We start from the raw sequence: 24057 nt of genomic DNA, 5'->3' as shown, positions 1-24057 counted from the left end.
TCCTACCCACTGCAGCGAAATGATAGGCGCGAAACCAAAGAGGAATAAAAGAGAGAGAGAGAGAGAGAGAGAGAGAGAGAGAGAGAGAGAGAGAGAGAGAGTAATTCCGAGCTGCGCAATCCAAAGCTTCGAGCTGCGCACACTCGCTCGCGATACCTACACGCTCTGAGAAAATGAAATGCAGTTAGCCTCAAAATAGGAGACAATTGAGCGTGATTTATTTGGAGCTATCGGTGATAAAATCTTACATTTTTGTTTACACAAAGTGAATTAATAATTCCAACAAGATTTCCGCTTATTTGTTACTGCGCACTTGTAGAAAAAGTGGCCTGTTGCGCATCCAGTTAGATAGCTGTTCACGTGTAGGTAAGGCGCAATGTTGTGATGTTTCATTTGTCGCTAGTGAACTAATTGTTTTGGGTATGTTTTGCACATGTTTAAATTGTAGTGTAGCAACAAAACCCGTTTCTCAGAACCGACCCGTCAATCGTATGGATAAAAGATATAACTACAAAGTGGCAATCGTCGCTATACTGCTCGTCGTTTCAACCATGCTGCCGCTTGTTGAACCATTGCCCAAAGGTGTGGCCATAATTGGCAGTCGACGCACTCCCAAATGGAACCAATCAAAGACAACACGTTCAATAGCGTGCTATTTAACACCAAATGAGCGGTTTGTACAATTACTGACTGCAGTAACATTTTCTTTACTTTACAACCAATTTGTTTCACACGACATGTAAGATATGTCTTAACAAACCCATTTTATCTACTGCAATTTTTGCATTTAATTTAATATAATCTCTGTAAAAGAATAAAACTATATGTTTACACGAACAATTAGCATTTTCAATATGAAATCCCATCACTCACAACAGACCAACAACGTAACCGTCATTTTTTTTAACCGAAACGTGTATCGCTCCCTTCGAAGAAGTCAACCCGTATGTATCAACACAAGCGTCCGCACTGCTTATGTCAAAGCGAGATTTGCTTCGCACAGTGTACGCCATCTTGATTCCACACAGTCCAACACAACAGCCAGCTGTGAAATTCTTTCGTGCGATTTATTCCACATTTCGTCACACAATCGCGCTAAAAAAGCCACCTTTGCGAAGAAAGTGATCCCCTGCATCGACAGCAACTGCAGTAGCTAAAGTGCATCCGCTCATCCGAACAGTTGTACGCGGAATGAAAAGTACCACATTTTACGATCACGAAACACGGAAAGAGCACCACATCTCGGACAAGATGGCGGCGGATGACGAGCTCAATAATGAGGTGCTGAATCTGCTAGAGGCGCCCTACAACAAGGAGGTAAGTGCCGTTGGTGCCACCCGCAGAGCTTACATTTGTGCTGTGCGTGTGATTGTATTCTCTTTAGAATCCTGTTTCTTGCTAATCGTGCTCCACACGTGTGGCCAGAGATTTTTTTTTGTTGTAAGTTCGAGAACGCACACACGCCGCAAAGCTGTTTCAATAGATTGATGCGTGCGTGTGCGAAGATGTATAAGTGCGCGCGCGTGTGTGTGTGAATGTTGCTCGAGGCTTGAAACGTAAAGCAGCCTGCTGCTGCATATGCTGATGGAAAGGAAAGAGACAACCGATCACGGAGGCTCGTCAGCCGTGTTCCGGAAGTTAACGCTAGCAATGTTTACTCTCGCCTCTGTCCCATCCAAGGGCACCGCTTTCCTTTTCATCTCATGGTTCAATATACGCAGTCAAAGTAGAGTTCCTCGAGTTGGTCTTGTAAAATAGCATAATATGTAAGACTCTTTGTATTGCTACGAAAAAGGTGGCCAAACTGCGCGCTGTTGTGTACATAATAATCTTCCGTAGTATGTAAGTGCTGTACTGAGAGAAAAAAAACAGAAACCAGAGCAATAATCGTATAACTATGTATGTTTATTAACAACCATTACCAACCAATTCACATTATCTGCAAAAAAAAAATCAAAAACAAAAAACAATCTATTCGATAAAAGGTAAATGACATGAATTTTCCTCGTTTCTGCATTTTATAGACGATACTAATGTCAGGTTCCGGTATGAGTTTGGTACAGAGAGTGTGTGTATTCAGCTTCCAAGACAAAGGTACATACCCAATTAATACACGAAAACTGCAAAATATCCTATTACTGCAACGAAACTACTCTTTCCCTCCCACCCACAACATCACATGAGATTAACGGATAAAGAACCACAAATCATTTTATCCCTGCGAGCGTTAAGCAATCAAGAGCAACGAAAAAGAAAAAAAAGAATCCCCTTTTCCTACGTTTTTTTCCGTTTTCTACTGTTCCCATTTTCTTCGCAATTCCCTACTCCACTTTTGACCTTATCCGTTAGCTCTTTAATTTTAGCATCACAAACATCCCTTGAACTGTACTTTCGTGGCTCTTTTACTATCCGTAGCATAAAAAAAGAACTATTTAAAAAAAATACACAAAACGACCGCCAGGCAAGTGCCCCACGGAACCAAATGTGATTAAAGTGGAACTTTCTCTTTATTTTTCTAGGCTGATCTCTGTAAAGGCTGCTCTGTGTCTGCTGGTTGGAATCAAAGTAGGCAAAAATACACAAATACAAATACAAAGCTCTAAGCAATTAAAGATCAGTCACGATATTGACACACACCAAGATATCATTGTATGCGGCAGCAAATGCCCTTGTTCCTTACGATAGAGGAAGTGTCCTCCCTAAAGAGGGCTTACAAGGAGAGGCAAGCAGAAGAAGCAAAAGCTTATCAAAAAAAAAGTACGCACACACTAACAATTATTATAATTGTATTTATGTATGTAAGCTAAAGAAGAAATGCGCACGAATAGTGGATCGCAAAATACTCTCCATTCAACGTGTTCGCCTCAGGCATTAGAGATAAAAACACTAGAAAGTCTTCTCCGTCCTGTAATATTAATGTGCAGCTTTTGAACGTTGTCCATACGTAGTATTCCTTCTTAGATTTCCTCCATCTCTGTTCTAGATGGCCGATGGTCGTTCGTGAACAGATCACAAACAAACACAACACCGTTAAGTTCATCCAAGTTGTGCGCGTACGATACCGACGAGGCAAGTGTTTCGTCGTGCATATTTAATCGCGGTTTTATTTTCCCTCGCATACAGTTCTATCTCGTGCCAAAGTTTGCGTATGTTGGCTACAGTTCCTGGTTGGCTTGGATTTGAGGCGCACTAGCTACATCATCCCGAGGTGGCTGTGGCTATTGTACTTATTACCATCTGCATTTCAAAAATATCGAAGCAAAAGTATAGACATTTGTATAGTATTAACAACAAATCAAGTATCAAATACTCTCGATACCGTTCAAATGCGTGTGGCATACATGTGCCCCTCTCCTTGGCCTTAGTCTCTGCTCGTTCTAGGTAATCGTCCGTTTCAAGCAAAGTTTGAATAGATAACCGTCGTCACAGCGGATCATCATCGGCTCGAAAAATTTTTCACGAAGCAACGTGTAGGCTCTTACATACAGCAGAAATACTAGGGGACAAAACATATCGAAGTAGTTCGTTCGGTGCTCTCTTTACAGGTGTCCACTGGTTGCTATTTGAGGGCGTATTACGGGCATCCAGACAACCAACCGCGCTGATGCATCCGGTTGGCGCCAATTGAGGAGCGACCGGCCGAGGCTTCCACTGTCTCTCTCTCACTCTCCCTCTCCACCTAATTAGAATCTGTAGACTTTTTTCTAGGTTCGTGATTATTTCGATGATCGTCGGTCTAGTGTTGGGCAACAGTTGTACATACTAGTAATGGCGCGCATACGACAGCATCCCCTCTCGAAGGGATGCATGGCTGGCTGCTCGTCATCGTTACTGGTGACGCTATCGTGTGTCCCTGTGTGTGTGATCTATCAAATATTTGAACAGATTCTTTGCAGATGTCGAACAATTCAGATACGTCGCTCCCAGCTGTGAAGTAGCTGCTGGCTAAATTGGTCAATCCCTTTGAGTTGATGCCATTCGGTAGGATGACACATGGTCCGAGCTGCGTATGAGTGACGGTCATTGGTAATTCTATCGGAATGGAAGACACACACGCTCTTTAGCATTTGCTTTGGATAGAATTTGTTTGCTACGCGAGCAATCGCTAAAGGCATTATTTTCCTTTTGCAGATTAATTGCTCTTAATGCGTTGATAACACTCCCCCACCCGCCCGGATGTCTTCTGGCGTATGAGAGAGAGAGACAGAGAGATGGGGCAAGTGTGAAGGCACTGTCACACGTCTGCCTTCGGAGAGTTTACCATTTAAAAGCAATAACTATACCATAGGTCTCCCGCAATAACCGTTGCCTATAAGCGCGCGATCAAATGCACTTACAAACAATGCTGAAACGTAAGTTCGTGTGTCCCATAACAGAATACAATGTGTTGTAATTGCAGAATTCAACCAACATTACACCTGTGTCCGCTCATAAACCTCTAAACCATGGGCCCGCCGTTTCGCAGAGCCGTCCGACTCGTCTCTTCTCCCCCGCGCGCTGTGGCTGGTCTGCGGAAGAAGAGATTAATAAGGTTTAAGCGATCCTGCGCTGTGTGCGGTCATCTGTGTGCACTTAGCCAAAATTGTGGAGAACATACACGCTGGAGAGTTCCAACACCACTTTTTTACGTTTCATTTCTTCTGCGTAGGTTTACCGAATACCGAACCCCAGCCACGTGTCAGTGAGGTGAAGATGCGCAAAAGACACACGCTTGATGCACGGTGCTAAGTTGGGCTAAGTCTAAGAGAACGCACTGTTCGTCGACTTGAACGTATCTTCAATGTGTTGCCTCCCATGTTGTATTTGTTTTTCTCTTATATTTGCATATGACTTCTGGTGTGCGTGCGCGGCGGTGACACGCGCCGTTTCATTGCTGCAACACTGAGATAGAGAGAGAGAGCGACTATTTCCCGCACCTGCTGGAGGGATTTGCGCGAATCCGACACATCTATGCAACGCACTAAATTAATCCACTATTTTGTTGTTTTCTCTTCTCTTTCCCTTTTCTTTTTTTGTTGTTTTCTTTTTTACACTTCATCTCTATTCGCGCTATTCACGAACGGCGTGAAAAAATCATCACGCGGGTGTTGTTGCGCGTGGTCCTGCAACTCAAACCACCACCCCAAAATCAACTTAAACCCTTCTACTGTTCAATGCCAATTGCGCGTATGCATCATTTTCATTTTCTCGAATACGACCTTATCTTCTCGGTACGGTTTACGACGTGCCCTGTATGTGTGTGCGTGTGTGCTCTGCCTTCTTCATCAACCCATCCATCGATGACGTTGCTTGCTCTTCACCCCAAAACTAGGATGATGCTGCCGCCTCGCCGGTAGAAAATGGCGCCACAACGAATGGAGAGAAAAAATCTAAGGAAAATGGCCATAGCAAATCCTCACGGTAAGTCGCAAATCAATGACAAAACCATATGTCAAAGAAAAAGACAGTTGACTATTTTTTTTTAATTTTCCAACAGCCATCGCAGTCGTTCGCGCGAACGCGAAAGAGAACGTGAGCGGGACCGTGATCGTGAGCGCGACCGTGAACGGGAGCGTGAGCGTGACCGTGAACGCGATCGGGACGGTGAAAAGGCCTCCAAAAAGCATCGCTCCGGTTCGCCCGGCCGTAACCGCGACAAGGAGCGCCGTCGCAGCAAGGATCGCAGCAAGTCCCGTTCGCCAGCGCGCCGCGACCGTTCGAAGGACCGCTCGAAGGAAAAGGACCGCGGCAAGAGCGATCACCATCGGCGGGAGGTAGTGGTTGAGAAGCGGCGATCTCGTGATCGCGTTGATCATCGGCGCCGCTCTCGCGAACGAGACTATCGCCGTCGCAGCCGCTCGAGGGACGGTGGACGGGGCATGGGCCGTGGCCGTCGCTCGATGTCCCCCAAACCCTACCGGGGAAGGGGACGAGGTGGCTCCGGCTACTACCGCGATCGATCGCCGCTGGAAGAGATGAGCCAGGAGGATCGGGATGCGCGTACCGTCTTCTGCATGCAGCTGTCCCAGCGCATCCATGCGCGCGACCTGGAAGAGTTCTTCTCGAGCGTAGGCAAGGTGCGCGACGTCCGTCTGATCACATGCAACAAAACGAAGCGCTTCAAGGGTATCGCCTACATTGAGTTTAAGGATCCCGAGTCGGTCGCGCTGGCGCTGGGGCTGTCCGGCCAGAAGCTGCTCGGCATACCGATCAGCGTGCAGCACACGCAGGCGGAAAAGAACCGTATGGCCAGCCAGCCGCCGGTTGCACCGCCCAAGAACCCGTCCGGCCCGATGCGTCTGTACGTGGGCTCGCTGCATTTCAACATCACGGAGGATATGCTGAACGGTATCTTCGAACCGTTCGGCAAGATCGATAACATCCAGCTCATCATGGATGCCGACACGGGACGCTCGAAGGGCTACGGATTTATCACAGTAAGTATAGTGTTTACTTTCTCTTCTGTTTGTTGCGTATTTTTATCGCATTACGTACGATAGATGCATCTTTTACTGCATACTGAATGACTTGATTGCGATTGTTGGTTTGCAATGAAAGGACCAAAGTGTGCTAAATGAAATTGATGGCTCGTTCTCTATTTTTACAAGAACAAATGTTTACTCAACTTTGATTGTACCTTTACTCATTCGGAGATTAATCGAGAACATACATACACGGTTTTTAGCGGCGGTACATGAAGTGTGCCCGATTGAAATAGCTATAATTATTCCAGCATACTCCTTGACTTGATCGCGATGACATCGTTTGCTATCGAGGGGAAGAGTATGCAATATCACACTCAGTTTTCGTAAGAATGCTGAAGATCTTGCACTTTTTAGATTGCTTACCGTTTAGGTGGAATGTGATCGTTTTCATGGTGAGATCATACAAAACATAGCAAATAAGGTTGCATTAGAAACTGCAGAAGAAACGCTCGGACTATGAATGGACACACATTTTTATTTTTATTTTGTTAGCATACTCCTTGACTTGATTGCGATTGATCGTTTGCCATCGAGGGGAAGAGTATGCAATATCAAGATTCAGTTTTCATCTGAAAGCTGATGATTTTGCAAATATTAGATTCCTTTCCCGCAATGGAATGTAATCGTTTTCATTGTGAAATCATACACTAACATGTAAGCCACACACTAGCAATCAGCAAAACAAATTATAGTTAGTCATTGACGCAGATAGTCAAATATACATATTTTCTGATTGTTTTTAGCATACTCCTTGACTTGATTGCGATTAATCGTTTGCAATCGAGGGGAAGAGTATACAAAATCAAATTCAGTCTTCTTGCGAAGGCTGTTGATCTTGCACTTTTTAGATTGCTTACCCTTTAGGTGGAATGTGATCGTTTTCAATGCGAGTTTGTACAGATAGTTCGTCAGAAAGTCGTACAAAATAACATTAAAACAAAAACCCCGTTAACATCTTTAAACAATCAAACATTTTTCTTCTCCTTTTGCTTTCAGTTCCACAATGCCGACGATGCGAAAAAAGCACTGGAACAGCTGAACGGATTCGAGCTAGCAGGACGCCCGATGAAGGTGGGCAACGTGACGGAACGGTTGGACGTAACTACGCACGCCTCGCTGGACACGGACGAGATGGACCGCAGCGGCATCGAGCTGGGCGCAACCGGACGGCTGCAGCTTATGTTCAAGCTAGCCGAGGGGGCCGGTCTGGCCGTGCCGCGGGCGGCAGCCGACGCACTGCTCGCCACTGCCCCGCAGCCCGTACCGCAGCAACCGATCATGCAGTCGCCTCCGATCGCCACCCAGTGCTTCCTGCTGTCGAACATGTTCGACCCGGCGACCGAAACCAACCCAAACTGGGATCTGGAGATACAGGACGACGTGATAGAGGAGTGCAACAAGCACGGCGGCGTGCAGCACGTGTACGTGGACAAGCAGTCGCCCTCGGGCAACGTGTACGTCAAGTGTCCCAGCATCGCGACGGCCGTGCTCGCCGTCAACGCACTGCACGGGCGGTGGTTTGCGGGGCGCGTGATCGGGGCGGCCTACGTACCGCTGATCAACTATTACAACCTGTTCCCGGAAGCGGCCCAGTCCGTTACCATGCTGCAGCCGAAGCGATCCGGTTGAGAGGTATAATCGCTGCAAACTTTTTCTTTTTGCACACAAACATACACTTCTAGTAACAGCTGGTCCGTTGTGCGTACCGACGTAAATGGGGAATCGTAAAGTTCTCATTGCTAGTGTTACCTGGGCCCTTTCACACTAAGAAAAGAGAACAATCTAACAGCGCGGCACTGTGCTGTGTGAGCCTTCTCTGGTCAGCTAGAACACTACTACCTAGTACAAGCCGTATTTTTCCTCTAGTAAATCCCAGGCCATGCGATCAGGATTGTTTGGGAGCTGTCGATTGGAACAAAACGATTCGACGAAAGAACAGCTGTAGATTGGAAGCAGCACCGCGATGGAGGGGGACAAAGGACGATGTAAAGATTAAGAAAAAAATGAGCAATTTATATAGCTTTCCGTTTTCCCCCGACAAATATGTGATATTAAGCGGAAGGAGGAGCCCATTTTACGAACACGCACACACACACAACAAACAAAAAGCAGTGACGAAGATCTCGTATCCTACATGGCTGCTGGGGCTTTGATGTAGGAGGAAACAGGTTACTGCAAAACCGAATGTTAACGAGGGGCAAGAAAGGTAAATTCTTACTATTTCTCCTTTTTTGGAAAAGTTAAAGAATGTTGGGGGAAAATGTCAAACAGTACATGATTTACTTTTAATATAAAGTAATGGGTGTTTGATTTAAAAATGCTTTCACACTCGTTGGGATAAACCATACATTTCGGTTTATTTTATCTGTTTTTAGTACGTGCATTATTTCGAAATCGATTAGTCAGACATTTTCCAGTTAACATTGGCGGGTGGGAGGGGCAAGATTTCGATGACAAAAACAAAAACAAAAATAAGAGAAAACCTCTAGTACAGCAATAGCAATGTAAGACCAAAATGTGGGAAATCAATAGCATTACAAAACAAAGGGTGTCATCGGAAATATGATTAAGATCGACTTTAACAATTAAGGTTTTTATGGTTACTACTACATACTACTGAGCAGCGTAAGGTATATGTAGCGACATTAAGAGCATTATGTGTGTATCAGGCAAGATATGAAAGACAAATGAAAGATGAAACGTTAAACTGAGTCCGGGTCTTGTTTTAACGATTGAATAATTCCGAAAAAAAGAAACGCTCTCTCATGTATATTTAAACCAGCACCTTTGTGCGTTGGTACGGCACCTACTGCTATGATAGCTTTTTTTATTATTGCTGAATGCGTAACAGAATAATTGCAAATGTTTTTCAAATATAAAAATATACACTCTCTATCCCATTCTCAAACTCTCACTCTCTCCGCCTCCGCTAAGCGCTCTCGAACAGCCCAAAGCACAGCTTAATGGTGAATGTCCTATTCCTAAGATTGTTCAGTCGGCTTCGATGATGCTGGGGACGACGAGCTGCCGGCTGGTGGCTTCAGGATGCCCTTCCGGCGCAGGTAGCGCACGATGAGCGGTGTCGCACCGAGCGTGATGCTGATGCGCACCGGCGCAAACACCTTGTGGATGGCGTAAGCGATGACGAACGTGCCGGCGCCGGCACCCGCCTTGCTGGCCAACGCCGAATCGCCCCAGCCCATGCGTTCCAACAGCGACACCATATCTATTCCGCTGCATGGGGTGGCCGACAAAGTACCGGTGAGTAGCAGAAAAAATAGTGAAATAGATGAAAATAATCATTAAACAATTCGTTTTTAAAATTTGAGAAAAAGACAATTTTTAGGACATTGTTAAACAAAAGGAACAGCAAGCATCTTCTTCGGACGAACGGAACGGCTCGGTAAGAGTGTACAAACCTCGATACCAGCAGATAACAGGTGCCCAGCGACGCCAGACTAATGCTGACGTGGAACACGAGCACGGTGGAGCCGTACTCCTTGATCGCCTTCTTGAGCCGATCTTTGCGCGAGACGGGGACAACCTGTTCCTCATTAGCCACACCCTTTCCCTCAGAATTTTGCTCCCCTGCACTGCCACTAGCAGAAGCTTTGTTAGAGCGTGCAAACGAAACTGCCAATAGGTGTGACGAGCTTAGCGAAAAGGCCCTACTACTACTACCGCTGGAAAACGAATTGACCGATCCCCCCGACCCTAACTGCACACCCCCCGGCCATGAGCGCGAGCGTGCCAACAAACCACCCGCTACCAGCTGGTGCTGCTGCGTACCTTCCGTCTTGATCGGACGGTCCTCGTAGCTGCTCCAGTCGGAGCGCACCTCCTGCCGCAGGTTGGTGTAGTGCGACGAGTTCAGCTCGTGCGACAGGAACTTGCTCTCCTGCGCCCAGGCACCGCCAGGCATGTTCAGATGCGTAAATTTGTGCATGCCGCCGAACGGGCTCGGCACGTTGCTCTGCATCGACGAGTTCAGGCTGACCGCGCCGGTACAGTCGTACGATTCGACGTGCGGATCGACCGCACCCTGCTGGCCACCATTGCTCATGTCCACCGTTACGTCGATCAGCCCGGCGTTCGGTGCGTACGATTGGTGCGTCAGCAGCGCCGTCGCGTTAATGTCGCGCGAGCGCAACGGCGAAAAGCGTCTCGTTTCCGATGCATCGATGTTCGGGGGAAGTGGAAGTGCGGCCGCCAGCGGATAGCTGCGCTGCACGGACATGTGCAGTCCGGACGATTGTGTTGCGGTCTTCTTCGCCGCCGAACCTACAGAAAGAAAGAGACAGAAGGTAAATGGGAATTAAATTTCATTTTATTTTAAATGGGATGGAGGATCAGTTTTCACTACGACTTAAAAACCGGGTGTGTTTGTATATTTGCACTTAAATCGTCATGTCATCAACAATGCTAAATTTGCATAAACTTGTCATGAGGGAAGAGCTGTTTGCGTTCCAGAAGGGGACGTGTTTCTTCTAGCACAACAGTAACCGGATCAAACCGGTACAGCAGTAGAAATGCGAAGCATTGCAACATTGTACGGCGATGCATTGGTCACGTAGCAAAATACGGTGTACGGCCCAGACCAGTTGTGGATATATGTATATTTACTGCTTTGTCGATAAATAACGTTCATTATTGCGGTGGGGAGTGGGAACGTTCCAGGAGGATGATTCGTCGTTGTGTATGAAAGCTAAACAAACACTTTTATGACTTGCTTTAATTTAAAATGATAAAAACAAAACATGGATGACATTTTATGCGTCTTTTTTACATTTAAATTTACTGCAAAAATCTCCCAACGAATCTTATGGAACAGCAAGTTCGCTTAAATTATTCCTCGTCAACTTGTGAAAAGAATGCAAAAGTATAGTTCTTTGTTTTTTTTTTTGCAATTTCCTTGTCTGCATCAACATGCACTGCGTTCGTGAGCACAAAGGCAACGATTGCCGCTGCATGCAATCCGGATATGTTTCCGATGCATCCGTGCAAACCGGTTTTAATGTGCAGCCTCTTAACGGGGTTCGAGTGCGTTGCAGCCGAACAGAACTTATTTATATCGAGAGCGAAAAGCATCACCATTTTTACTCACCACCATCCAACGCGCCGATGATTCCGGTAGACATCGCCCTTTGGCCCGCCGTTTTGGCCAGTGTGGCCTTGAATACGTGCTGCACTTGCTGCGCCATTGTGCCCTCTCCGCTACTGCTACAACCAAAAAATCTATAAACACACGCACAACCTTGCCCTGTTACCGTGGAGATTAGAGTTTGATGTTTTACCCTTGGCCTTGAACTAGAAACTGGTGCCGAATGCCGAACAAGAATCACGTACGCTTTACGCTGAACCAAACCAAAAACAAACTGAACTCGCTAACCAAACAATTAACTCTCTAAATTCCCTTTTACCGTACAACTTGACGCTCTAACACACCCGCGATTGGTACGGACAAGACCCGGACAATGCTCAACTGTGACTGAAACTGTGGCAGAGGAACGTGCACGACTGAACCGCGTACATTTGCAAATTGCGGTTGCGCGAGAGCTATGCGTCTTTATGAGTGGAAATGTCCCCGTCTCGCACCGCACCGCGCCGTACACCAATCAGCCCCGTTGATCAGGCCCTGTATCTGGATCCGTCGGTATGTGTGTGTGCCCGCCTGTGTACGATGTGTGCGTCGTTGGCCCGTCCGGCGTATTCTCGTGGTGGTGGGAGGTTCGGTCGCTTTATCCCACAGCTGCAGCAGTAGTTAACCGGCTATTGCGTCTGTAACGAGAGGGATGGGATAGAAAATGAGAAAACTAAAAAGTCGTGAAGACGTGTGAGTAGATTTCTGAAGCGTTCGTTGCGCGTTCCCTTCCAGTGCGTTCCACTTTTTCCGACATGCGAAGGATGTGCTGATGGGTTTAAAAATAATGTGTCCCCCCGTACACACATGGTGTACTGTGGATAGCAACGTTCCTACATGATCGACAGCTGATTGATCACCGATGGTGTGGCGGGTTTGGGGCTTTAGCCGCAAAGAAAGCGACCAACGCGACCGGACACTGTCCAAAGTCCTTCGCATGAACCCGGGGAAAAGAAACCAAGGAAGGTACACACAAAAAAAACCGTGTGCCATTGTCGTATGCTTCCCTTTCCATCAGCTGATCAGTGCGTGATTCTGGGCCGGAACCGGTTCGCTCGCTCGCCGCGGACCATTGAAGCAGATGCGAAATGGATGCCGGGCGGTTAGGGTTAAATGGGCAATAATTGAGCTCAATTTAGCGTCCTCGGTGATTTGCCATTGCGTGAACACTTGTACTTTCATCACTTTCGCACTCGTAGACGAAACGCAGTCCAAACGGTTGCGACTACTGGCTTCAAATTTCGGTTTTCGACGCTTCAGATGCACGTATTGTATGTTGTCTGCCTATATCTTCTTCTTGGCATAAACAGCGCCCTTGATCACAATATTCTTTGGTACCATGGATACCAGACTTTGCAATGGGTGGACATTTTGGATGGCAATCGAACCAGATCCGGGCTTTGGAAGAGCCGACGCGACTGCCAAATTTGAGATTTGCAAGAAAATTGGATCAGAAACATCCCTCAACTACATTTGCTGTACAAATTTTTAGATTTGTAGGGCCATTTGCCGAATCCTACGGCGAATCTGTAGCGTGTACTACATAAACAATTAGCCTAAGAGCCATGTTGTGGTGTTGGTAGTCATTCGTTGTCGACCGGCCATTGGCAGACACCAAAACAAATAAATTGATATCGTTAGGATAAATAGGGGAGTCTTGGGATTGGGACAATAACGCTTCTCTGCGGCATACATCATCCAAACAACTTTGGAATTGTTGATTAGTCAATTAGTTTACTTCAGTCTTCAAGGACTTGGTACTTGGGTACTGATAAGAAAGTTGGAGGTGGCCCTGTGTTGTCATTTGATCATATTTTTGGGTGTTGTGTTTATGGAATAATATGTCTCTACCAACATCCCCCTTGTATAGGAGCACTGCTAGTCTTGGGTTACCTGGGTATTTCACAACATAAACATTACAGTCCGGGCGCATTTTAATATGTACAACAAACCCTCTATTTAATTTTAACCGGAGTATGATTTGAAAAGGCCCTATGTACAGCGAATGAAAATGCAATGTTGCCGCTAAAACACCTGATAAGTGAGGTAAGGCGATAACTAGCCTTGGAGTTACAGCAACACCATGTAGTTCCTATCCCCTAAACAAAATCATCTAATACGACACAGTTACTAGATTCCCACTCAAACCTTTCAACCTTTATGATCATCAAGCGTTCTGCAGTTGAAGTTCGCATAAATTATACTAAAATATTACGTACTTACACTTATTTATGTGATTATTCGTATCGTAGCCAATTTAGTACCTTCCAGCACCTCACACAAAAACAAACAACACACACACACACATACACACCTCCGAAACGTCAATGTTATGACAAGTGACGTCATCACTCGCTGAAGGTAGCCGCACAAACAGACGCACATGGATTTCATACAAACACAGATCATTTTTAATTTATTTGTAAACTTTAAGCTTAAATCACAATCGGATACATTTCCTTTCTCTTAAATCTGTAACTTGGACAGTACACTGCCCAATTCCTCTTCCATCCCAACAACGTCCTGTACCGCCGTTCCCGGTTGCTCGGATATGTGCGGTGTTTCCTGCTCCATCTCTTCCGATGCTTCCCTGAGTATTGCTTCCTGTTGCTCCGGTGCGTACCTTCTTTCTACAATTTTCAACTCCCCAAACAACAATTCGTCCGGTTGCAGCGGCTTTTTCACATCCGTCTCCCGGTACACCAGCTGCCGCCCGGTAATGAGCCGGAATTTCGGAATGTCCTCCTGGTCCCGCAGCCAAAGCGGGCTCGTCAGCATCTGCTGCTTGATGTAGTTGGACGCTTTGTAGCAGTCGCCGCTGCAAAAGTTTTTCCTCTCCGTAATGTCGAACACCTTGTTCTGCGTGACCGATATGACGTACTGTTGCTTCGGGATGCTAAAAAGGGGGCGTGTAGCGGTTTAGAACCTTTTAAAAGATGGCAGTAAACGAAGGATTTGCTTACTTTTTCAGTTCATTGTCACACAGCGGATAGCCACAGATCTTCACAATCGCCCGCTCCTGTACAATGTCCTCCATGTGGCATTGGTTGATGTCCTTCAGCAGTGTGAGCAGCTCATCCTCCGTGCGTCCCGGCTCGATAAGCGTTTCCACCACACGCTGTGCCTTGTCGTTGCATTCCTTTTTCTTACGCAGAGCTTTCTGAAGCTGTTCCTTACTGGAAAAATGCATAAAGGACACGAGAGAGAAGTGAAATTATTCGGCAAAACCTCGACAAACAGACACGCAGAGTGGTCTCTCTTACCTAAAATTCCGCGCCCGTTTCGGCAACTTCGCTCGATTTACCTTTGTTGCCGGCTGCTTGGGTGTTTGGTCATTCGTGAAAACATTCAAATCTTCATTCCACATTTTAACTTGATTTCGTGGCCGATTTGCTTTCGGTTTTGCAATTTGCTTTCCTTTTTTTTGGAGTTGCAAATGGGATGTAAACAAACCAACCGTTTGACAGTTGATTACCATTGCCCGGTGCAAAAGCTATGACAGTTCCAAGACATGCATTTGAATATCACGGGAATGCCGTTAATCTTTCTACATAAACTTATACTTCTTTTGCGTTTTTACGTTTTAATTTCTATTTTCGGCGATTAATCCTCTTCACCAGACAGACCGCCCTGCTGTTTGCTCGCCAAATGATTTCCACCATGACCACAACGCGCTACATGCCTCTTCAGCAAAACAGCTTGCGTAAACCGTCTTCCACATTCTGCGCAACCGAACGGCTGCTCGCCCGTATGCGTCCGCTCGTGCATCGACAGTGCGTGCTTGCGCGTGTACGATGCGCCACAAATCCCGCAGCTAAACGGTTTTGCTCCCACGTGCGACAACTCGTGCCGCTTTCGGTCCGAAATGTGATAGAATCGTTTCGAACACAAGCTACAGGCGTACGGTTTCTCGCCCGTGTGCAACCGTTGATGCAACCGTAAGTGCTGGCCCGTTTTAAAGCGGGCACTACACTCACCACACTGGTACGGTTTCTCCTCCGAGTGGCACAGCTGCAGATGCTCCTTCATGTTTCGCTTCCGAGCAAACCGCTTCTCACAGTAGCAACATTCGAACGGCTGCTCGTCACGGTGGCAGATTTGATGGGACTTCAGATTTGCCTCCGAGTAGAAGCGCTTTTCGCACAGCTCGCACGCAAACGGACGCTCGCCGGTGTGGGTCCGTTCGTGGATCGTCAGTGCTGCTGAGCTGCCGGCCCGGAAGCAGCACAGCTTGCACGCGAAATTGCGGATGTGCACGTTCGAGCGAACCAGCTGATGAACGCGCAAATTCTTCGACGACCCAAACGCTCGAAAGCACACGTGGCACTTGAACGGTCTTCCTGGCTCTTGATTTTCGCGATTTTTGCGTAGCTTAATTGCGTGCATTTCCTGCGCGTGTTTTATCAGCGCTGGTTCGTCGGTGAAGCTCTGAGAGCAGTGTGTAACGCAGCAGAAACGAAGATTTGATGCCTCCAGGGGCAGTAGATCGATGACTAGTGAAGGTTCCTCTTGCTCAGCAGCATTACATTCCAGGTCGTTTAATCGCTGGTAGCATGCTTGACACATCACTCTACCCGTGTTCGTACCCGAAGGACAGCCGCTCTGCTGAAACAGATACGTCGGTTCGGTGTCGTCGATCTGCTTCCCACAATCGCTACATAGACAGGCCGTTAGCCGTTCGATCGTGGTAGAATCTTGTTCCAACGATTCTCGCGTAGCAGACGTTGCTGTGCACGATGCGATAGATTCCTCGACATACGTTTCTGCACACAGTGTCCCATCGCTGTGCAGCTGGGCCGATGTGCGCAGAGTGCTGTCTGAGGTTAGCAATCGGTCCCGAAACATCGACACCATTTGCAGCTCGATGTGGCATCTTGCGCAGATGCTTTGTGGAAACGAATCATCTTCTGCTATCTACAAATGAAGAGTAATTTCAGTTGGCAAAATAACAACGACATCGACTGGAGAGATGCTGCTAACAAACCTGTACACCGAACAAATCGTTCAGCAACTCTCCGATTGTTAAGCCATTTATGTACGATTGGAAAAGTGACGCCGTTTGTCCGTCCTCATCGCTTGTGCCCTGTTTCAAACACACTCTACACTGCATTTTACTGCTGCAGACACATATCCAATTTCGATTTATCCTGAAGAAATTGATTTTTGAGCAATTGTTTGTTTACATTTTTTGACGGACACCCGTTAGATTTGACAGCTGATTCTGACGTTTGAAACAGTTCAAACCAAAGTGGGTATAAGGGAGGTGTCGTCATGTAGCAAAGTGGGTATAAGGGAGGTGTCGTCATGTAGAACATTTGGTCGTCAGCGTTATAGAAAAATAAAAAAAACCCAGATCGACGGCAGTTGTCAAAACCGACGCGCGCTCTTGGTGTATGTTTGTGTGAGTGTATGAAAGACATAATGTTTACATTTGAAGCAAATTTTCTTCGGTGAAGGTCTTGAAAATTTTACTTGATCATTTATCAAAAATTGAGTGCAAAGTGTTACTTCAATGGTTCATAAACACATTCCGGGTAATTATTACGATGTTTTCTTGGTAGATTCGTGGCTATATGCTCAGAAAACAGTGTTTTTTATATTAACAAATCAACACAACTTGTGTGTTTACTTCTTGCAGAGTGACTATTGACAACACTAAACATAGAGATTAAAATTAAGCACATTTTCTGTATAAATTTTTAGTTATATTATTTCAATGATATTTCTATTGAGTTAGAGTAGACATTATAAATATAGATCTCATTCATTTAGTGTATAGAGTGTATGGTAAATTTAGTTCTAGTTAGTGTACTTGCTTGTTGATAGACCTATTTGCATTAAAAACAACTGTAAGATTGTTACTTTTCGGAATACTGCATCTGAAAGTATCTGAAAGGTAAGTTGATAATTTATTATGTTATGTTTCCAATCAATCATAATAACACACATTTCTCCTTCGATTAAGACATCAAAATGCCGTATAGGTCGTGTGCGGCGGTGTTTTGTGGAAACAACAGTAACACTGCAAAGCAACGGGGCCTTGATATTGTTTTCCATAGTTTTCCTTCCGAAAACGATTTGTATTGGAAATGGATACAGTTTTGCGACCGTGATGAAAATTGGACACCGAACAAAAGTGCCGCAATTTGTTCTCAACACTTTCGAAGAGAGGATTACCAATTGGGGAACACACCGCTCTCAAGCATTCCAAATAATATTCGACGTTTACACTTAAAAGGTATTGGTTTTGTGTTAACACTCATGATTCTTGCAAGCTATTTTTTATAATAATCCTTTTCATCATTTTTACAGCTATCCCAACTGTGGTTAATACAAATATTGACCCAGTCGAACAACCAGAAAACACCGAAACATGCTGCAATGTAAACGTTTTAGAGCATGATTACCAAAACCCACTCAGTAATAATGCCTCACACGAAACATTGAACGAAAACATAGCTAATGAAAAGGATGCAAAAATAGCAGCTTTAGAATTAGAGCTCAAGAAATTACAAAACGTTCAAAAAACTAATGAAACATTAACTGAGCACAACCGAAATTTAAGAAACAATCTAGAACGTTTGAACACAGAAAACAAGCTTTTGCAAAAGAAAATTTTATTTCTAAAAAAAGTACACGATAAAAAACAAAAATCAACAACCAAAATCTCGGCCATTAAGAATTTGCTCAAAAATACATTATCAGCAAATCAAATTGATTTAATTTTAAACAGAAAAAAGAGAGTGATTTGGACTAAAGAAGAAATCAGTGCAGCATTAACCTTAAAATATTTAAGCACAAGAGCCTATAAATATCTATTAAAAGATTTGAAATATCCTCTTCCATCATTCAGCACTTTGCTGCGTTATGCGAAAAAAATTAACTTAAGTCAGGGTATATTGGAAGACATGATAAGACTAGTAGGTACTTTATCTAATACATGGGAGCCTAGAGATCGTGAATGCGTCCTAAGTTTCGATGAAATGAAAATTTGCAAGATGATGGAGTATGATCAGGCTACCGATGAAGTTGTAGGGCCATATAATTACCTGCAGGTAGTTATGGCAAGAGGCCTTTTCCATAAATGGAAACAACCCGTTTTCTTGGGGTTTGATAAAAAAATGACAAAAGACATAATAGTTACTTTGATTCAAAAGTTAGCCGAACAAAACATTAATGTTGTTGCTATTGTTAGTGACAACTCGTCATCTAATTTAGGTTGCTGGAGAGAATTAGGGGTGCATAATCCTATTGAACCGTATTTTAAACATCCAAAAACGGATAAAAATGTATACATTGTACCCGATGCACCCCATTTGCTAAAACTTTTAAGAAATTGGTTTATAGATCATGGATTCCTGTACAAAGGGCAGGTTATTAAGGCGGACCTTCTATTTGATTTAGTGGCAAAACGAGATCAGGCAGAGTTAACGCCGTTATATAAGTTAACAAGAAACCATCTTATAATGACCTCTCATGAAAAGCAGAATGTACGACGAGCCGCTCAAGTTCTTTCGCGTACCACAGCTATATCATTAAGACAATACTATCCTGAAAATGACGAAGCCTCGAAGTTGGCAGATTTTATAGAAGTAGTAGACTTATGGTTCAGCATATCTAATTCGTACACGCCTTTTGCAAAATTAGATTACAAGAAATCATTTACAGGGAATGAAAATCAAAAGAAGGCATTACAGGACATGTTCGATCTCATATCGACAATGACTATTATTGATAAGGCAGGCATGCAGATTTTTCAAAAGTCGTTGCTTATGCAAATAACATCACTAAGTTTAATATTCGAAGATATGCAACAAAAACACGGCATTACATTCATTTCAACACATAAGGTAATGGGTAGTTGAAATTATATATATGTATATACTTATCATCATTCTATATTTTTATTCCAGCTGAATCAAGATGTGTTGGAAAATTTTTTCTCTCAACTGAGGCAACTTGGAGGAGTATACGACCATCCTACACCTATGAGCTGCTTACATCGAATAAGAACAATCGTACTGGGAAAAACACCTAGTATTATAAAGAACCAAACCCATTTACCTCGTCCTCATCTGGCACAAGATGAATCTGTATCCATAGAGCAACGTATTGCAGAGGAAAACGAAAATGACGGATATCGAGAGGAGAGAAATGACGACTACGTGTTAGCTGAACTTTACTCCTCTGGTGATATCATGCCTACTCTCGATGAACCGGAAGGAGATGCAGAAGATTTTTTATCAAGTGATGGTAGTTCATTAAGTAGCACGATGATCGAATTACCAGAACAGGACAGCGATGGTCTTGAATATGTGATGGGATACATAGCATCTAGACACGCAGATAAGTTTCCGGAACTAGATTTGGGTAAGCAAAGCTTGCACTTTACTACAGATCATAGCTATAGCTTCCCGCCATCATTCTTGCGCCATTTGTCTATTGGTGGATTGTTTGTTCCATCAGAATCGTTTTTAAAGCAAGGATTTAAAATGGAAAAAATTTTCCAGAAACTACATCCTGATGGCAAATTAACCAAAACAAGAGGTATCGTGCAAAAATTGACAAATCGTATCGTAAAAAAAATGCCTGAAATACCCTTACCAATAATAAGCAGCTTTGCAAAGCAACGTATTTGCATAAGAATAAAATATGAAAACATAAAAATTGCTAACGAAAAAAACCAGCAATCTAAAAGAGGCATAGCAGGACGTTCAAAATCGGCTAAAAAATTTAGAAAAACAGTAACTTAACAATTTGTTACACATTTTTCAAATTAAAGTTAAAGTTTTTGTTAAATTCTTATACTCTACATGTTAATAGTAATGTAGTTACCATTTATTAGAACATCGTCATGTTATTTTTTTGTACGAATTATCTTACGAATATACGAATCATTTCAGGAATGACTCCATATCAATCAATCATCAAATGAACCTCTATATATTACAAACTCTCTGGTAGAATATCACAAGAGAACGCATTTGATTAATGAAAAAAAAATTAATTGATAACCGAGAAAATATATTATTGGTTGACATCAAAGATAAGTTCATCAAAGAAATATCATCTATTATTTACTCAACAGTTTCTGATGCTATGTAGATATCGATTGAAAGCTTATTATGTATGATTCTCGTTTCTAAAATGACGGATGAAGATCTACGAAATTTTAATAGTATCCTGGCTTTAACTCTAGACTAATCGAACAACACACCCTCGCGCCCCTTGTACAATATTTCAGATATGGTTTGCGTTCTGAAAACGTCTGTTGTTTACGGTCGTGAGTCCTTTCCTACAGGAGGCATCTATTTTCGCGATGCATGGGGTTGTATAATAAATGCTTGTGTTTCACTACTCGGGTGTGAGTTATAAAATTATTATCGTATTCTGCACATGTGGGTTCCTACATATCACTCTTCGCACATCGGTTCACGATCCGGATCAACAGAACATGGTACATATCGATCTTTACTACGTGCTTCACGTTACAAGCCGCTTCTTTCATATTCAATGTGATAATCGCCAGAAGACAGCTCACGCAATAGGCAGCCACCTCGAGTCCCATGAAGCTCTTGGACAGTATGGCCACCTTCTTTTCTAATGCGAGTTGCTCATTGACCCGCTTGGCATCGGCCGCCGTACGCAGTACGCACACGTTGCACAAGCAGGCACCCTCAATCGTAGGTCGGCCAGGATTTGAATCAGTCGAAATGTGCGCCTAATACTACCCGATGTGGTAGCCAATGTCCCAATGGCACCGTCCTGCTTCGTTACTGCAGTGCCCAGCATGATTTCGATGTCGTTATGTATCGTCGTAGAACTGTTGCGTCAGCAGCGGGACATTTTCCAGATTCAGGTCTATCATTTTGCTCACCTTCACCCGGCCGTAACTTAGGGAATTTCCCTTCTTTATCATCACAATCCGCCCGATGAATCTTTCCTGTCGTTCATATTCAGTGTGATAAGGTTTAAACCCGCAGACAGAAAAAGCAAGCAAAACAGGACAGCATAGTTGGCTTATGGTTCCTATAATAACAAAGATGAAGGAAAGTATAATCATCTAATGATTATTTCTTTCAACAAAATAGTTCAAATAAGATACTTCCACTGATATTGTGCCTGTAGCTTGAGCAGCATCATCACTGTGTGTGTAGATTCTGTTGGTAAACAAAAATCGACGGCAGTTGTCAAACTGATTTCCAAAATGGCAACATGCCAAACGCTAAGAAGACACCTCCTCTATATTCCTCCTTGGTTCAAACAAAAACAACATTTCGGGGAATTTTTGGTGGCAGATGCGTTGGATTTCGTGAGGAAGAAAATTGGTTTTCAATGAACAGTCCATCGAAATGCGGAAGGTAAAGTATTGTGTTAAGAAAAATGGTAATTCAATGCTTTAAAACCCTGTTTCATGTGTTGCTTCAGTCATCGGCAAATGGCTCTGCATCGAGTGCGAGCGACAACCAAGTGCTGGAACCACCAGCGACTCCAGCAAACAAAGCAACCGAGGATGAGGATGAAAATGCGTATTCCGATGAAAATCCCAGCCATCTGACGATTGCATGTCCGGAATGTGGCAAAATGTTTGCCGATCGGAGTGGCCTTCGTCGGCACGAATCGGTCCACACGAAGGATAAGCCGTACCTGTGCGAAAAATGTTCCCGCTCGTTTACGCAGAAGACTAGCCTTGTGCGACACATGCTCATTCATTTGCGCGAGAAAAACTTTCCCTGCACGCACTGTACGATGAAGTTCCGGCAGAGGGTTAACCTGGACGCGCACGTCAAACAGGTGCATCCGCCGGCGGACGATCCGGAGTTGGAAAACCGGTTCCACTGCAAGAAGTGTCCGTCGGCGTTCAAAACGGCCGGACGGTTAAGGGATCACCGGGCCCGACTGCACGGCGAGATGGTCATATTCGACCAGTGTGTGAAGCGCACACCGAACGTAACGAAAGAAGCCTCCGAAGGGTCAGAGGACAGTGATGAAGCGTCCCAAGAGGAAGGTTCACAATCGTCAGCACAGGACACGGAGCAGGAGGACAGTGAGATAGTGCAAAAGGTAATCCCCAGCCGCCGGACCGAACATCTGAAGGGTAAAACGCCCCAGCGACGGCATGAGTGTGAGGTGTGCAAGGCAGCATTCCTGAAGAAGGCACACCTTGCCCAGCACATGGTGTCGCATCTCGGGTTTAAAGAGTTCCGGTGCGACGTTTGCGACAAAACGTTCTCCACCAAACAGTCGCTCAACAGCCACACCGTGCTGCACGCGCAAACCGAGTTGCCGTTCAGTTGCGACGCCTGCGGGGAATCGTTCAGTCGTCGCGCAACGCTGAAAAGGCATCAGACCATGCTGCATGAGGAGCAGAAACATTCGTACCGGTGTCCTTACTGTGGGAAACGCTGTCGTTGGTATCACAACTGCCTCACGCATATCAAACGCTTTCATCCAAAGACGGACGGGAAGGAACTGTTGGATCCGATTAAAGAACCCGTCACGAACGGTGATCATGAGGAGACAGTCCCTTCGCCAGGGAATGAAAGTTAAAGAGAATACAATTGCATTTAGCATTCTCTATAGCCACTATCGTACAGTCTTGTATTTGCTTATTGATTCGCGTCTTGTTTTTTCGCCCGCCTTATGCATAAAATGTAAGATCAGAGTTCAGTTCAGCGCAATTTCAAACCATTGCTTTGCTCATTATCTCATACGCCGCATCTTCCTCCTTGTCCGGCGACATCTCGTCCACGTCGTACCCGAGCCGCCGGTAGAACCGCATCCCGTCCTCGTTGTTCTTCAGCACCGTCAGTACCACCCGCTCCATGCAGAAATGTCGTGCCATCTGCTCCAACGCTTTCATCATAAATGCGCCCAGCCCTTTGCGCTGGAATTCCGCCTCCACCTGCAGCTCGTAACAGTACAGCACGCTACGGCCGTAGTCCAGATCGAAGCGAAACATCGTGTACGCAGCCGGCTTGCGGGTGGCCACATCCGTCGCAACCAGATACCGGGCCCAGGCTTTGTTCAGATCCGCCTGCTTGATCTTCGGCTGCCAGCCCAAACTGCACGCCCGGTACTGTGGGCCCACGTTGCGTTCCGCCAGCTTGAACGCCCACTTGAGCAGCTTCGGGTCCATGTCGGCCTTGCGCTTGCACTGTAGCTTCAATTGCAGCTCCTTTCCATCGCTTGCGGTGCATTTGTAGGACAAGTATTCGGGAAACTCCGCCAGCGGGTTTGTTTGCTGGTTGGCCACCTGCAGACACTTTTGCTGGGAGGTTGCCTGATTTCGGGACACTGTTTCGGTGACGGACATTGTGGATCGGTCGTATTTGCCTTGTTTAGGTAAAATTTAAATAGGATTTGAGTGCAAAACACGACGCTGCTGCAGAAAGCTTTTTAAAAACAGATCAAAACGCGCGTATTCCAGCATCGCTTCGGCTAGATGACAGC

General features: G+C 45.0%; 6 protein-coding genes across 11 annotated transcripts; 2 read left to right on the top strand and 4 right to left on the bottom strand.

The window, feature by feature from the left end:
* The first annotated feature begins 983 nt into the window (after positions 1-983).
* LOC1277542 (RNA-binding protein 39) lies at positions 984-9175 on the top strand. The gene is made up of 4 exons (XM_317010.4): positions 984-1317; positions 5312-5400; positions 5477-6416; positions 7461-9175. Exons 1-4 carry the CDS (start codon positions 1192-1194, stop codon positions 8091-8093), a joined length of 1788 nt encoding a protein of 595 aa, XP_317010.4. The 5' UTR covers positions 984-1191; the 3' UTR covers positions 8094-9175.
* Positions 9176-9232: 57 nt separating this feature from the next.
* LOC1277543 (uncharacterized) lies at positions 9233-13959 on the bottom strand. Of its 6 annotated transcripts, none has more exons than XM_061658170.1 (5): positions 13828-13959; positions 11759-12242; positions 11569-11684; positions 9884-10745; positions 9233-9698 (listed from the first exon to the last, which is right to left on the bottom strand). In XM_061658170.1, the coding sequence occupies exons 3-5, from the start codon at positions 11663-11665 to the stop codon at positions 9446-9448; spliced, it is 1212 nt and encodes a 403-aa protein (XP_061514154.1). In that variant the 5' UTR covers positions 11666-11684; positions 11759-12242; positions 13828-13959; the 3' UTR covers positions 9233-9445. The 6 variants fall into 6 exon arrangements, with proteins under 6 accessions (XP_061514154.1, XP_061514152.1, XP_061514153.1 ...); XM_061658168.1 differs by having other exon boundaries at positions 11569-11681; XM_061658169.1 differs by having other exon boundaries at positions 13824-13839.
* Positions 13960-13992: 33 nt separating this feature from the next.
* Positions 13993-15175, bottom strand: LOC5668181 (RNA polymerase II subunit B1 CTD phosphatase Rpap2). The gene is made up of 3 exons (XM_001688945.3): positions 14868-15175; positions 14568-14780; positions 13993-14500 (listed from the first exon to the last, which is right to left on the bottom strand). The coding sequence occupies exons 1-3, from the start codon at positions 15080-15082 to the stop codon at positions 14071-14073; spliced, it is 858 nt and encodes a 285-aa protein (XP_001688997.2). The 5' UTR covers positions 15083-15175; the 3' UTR covers positions 13993-14070.
* LOC1277546 (zinc finger protein 33B) lies at positions 15171-16809 on the bottom strand. The gene is made up of 2 exons (XM_061658160.1): positions 16589-16809; positions 15171-16518 (listed from the first exon to the last, which is right to left on the bottom strand). Exons 1-2 carry the CDS (start codon positions 16712-16714, stop codon positions 15208-15210), a joined length of 1437 nt encoding a protein of 478 aa, XP_061514144.1. The 5' UTR covers positions 16715-16809; the 3' UTR covers positions 15171-15207.
* Positions 16810-21734: 4925 nt separating this feature from the next.
* On the top strand, positions 21735-23198 carry LOC133393381 (zinc finger protein 724-like). Its single transcript, XM_061658163.1, has 2 exons — positions 21735-21965; positions 22033-23198. Exons 1-2 carry the CDS (start codon positions 21957-21959, stop codon positions 23152-23154), a joined length of 1131 nt encoding a protein of 376 aa, XP_061514147.1. The 5' UTR covers positions 21735-21956; the 3' UTR covers positions 23155-23198.
* Positions 23171-23920, bottom strand: LOC1277549 (N-alpha-acetyltransferase 40). The gene has a single exon (XM_317017.5). The coding sequence runs from the start codon at positions 23918-23920 to the stop codon at positions 23288-23290; it is 633 nt and encodes a 210-aa protein (XP_317017.5). The 3' UTR covers positions 23171-23287.
* Between the last annotated feature and the right edge of the window lie 137 nt (positions 23921-24057).

This window comes from Anopheles gambiae, chromosome 3 (genome assembly GCF_943734735.2).
Source record: "Anopheles gambiae chromosome 3, idAnoGambNW_F1_1, whole genome shotgun sequence".
NCBI classification, from domain to species: domain Eukaryota; kingdom Metazoa; phylum Arthropoda; class Insecta; order Diptera; family Culicidae; genus Anopheles; species Anopheles gambiae.
Note: the sequence above shows the minus strand (reverse complement) of the source record. Positions and strands in the feature narration are given on the sequence as shown.

What these genes read in the sequence shown, in the direction of transcription:
- LOC1277542 (XM_317010.4), top strand. Translation starts at nt 1,192, where the DNA reads ATGAAAAGTACCACATTTTACGATCACGAAACACGGAAAGAGCACCAC. An exon ending in GGCCATAGCAAATCCTCACG is followed by an intron (nt 5,401 to 5,476) that starts GTAAGTCGCAAA and finishes ATTTTCCAACAG; the next exon opens with CCATCGCAGTCGTTCGCGCG. An exon ending in AGGGCTACGGATTTATCACA is followed by an intron (nt 6,417 to 7,460) that starts GTAAGTATAGTG and finishes TTTTGCTTTCAG; the next exon opens with TTCCACAATGCCGACGATGC.
- LOC1277543 (XM_061658165.1), bottom strand. Translation starts at nt 11,665, where the DNA reads ATGGCGCAGCAAGTGCAGCACGTATTCAAGGCCACACTGGCCAAAACG. An exon ending in CATCGGCGCGTTGGATGGTG is followed by an intron (nt 10,746 to 11,568) that starts GTGAGTAAAAAT and finishes TTCTTTCTGTAG; the next exon opens with GTTCGGCGGCGAAGAAGACC. An exon ending in TGTTATCTGCTGGTATCGAG is followed by an intron (nt 9,699 to 9,883) that starts GTTTGTACACTC and finishes CACCCCATGCAG; the next exon opens with CGGAATAGATATGGTGTCGC.
- LOC1277549 (XM_317017.5), bottom strand. Translation starts at nt 23,920, where the DNA reads ATGTCCGTCACCGAAACAGTGTCCCGAAATCAGGCAACCTCCCAGCAA.
- LOC5668181 (XM_001688945.3), bottom strand. Translation starts at nt 15,082, where the DNA reads ATGGTAATCAACTGTCAAACGGTTGGTTTGTTTACATCCCATTTGCAA. An exon ending in AAACGGGCGCGGAATTTTAG is followed by an intron (nt 14,781 to 14,867) that starts GTAAGAGAGACC and finishes GCATTTTTCCAG; the next exon opens with TAAGGAACAGCTTCAGAAAG. An exon ending in TGTGACAATGAACTGAAAAA is followed by an intron (nt 14,501 to 14,567) that starts GTAAGCAAATCC and finishes CCCCCTTTTTAG; the next exon opens with CATCCCGAAGCAACAGTACG.
- LOC1277546 (XM_061658160.1), bottom strand. Translation starts at nt 16,714, where the DNA reads ATGCAGTGTAGAGTGTGTTTGAAACAGGGCACAAGCGATGAGGACGGA. An exon ending in ACGATTTGTTCGGTGTACAG is followed by an intron (nt 16,519 to 16,588) that starts GTTTGTTAGCAG and finishes CTTCATTTGTAG; the next exon opens with ATAGCAGAAGATGATTCGTT.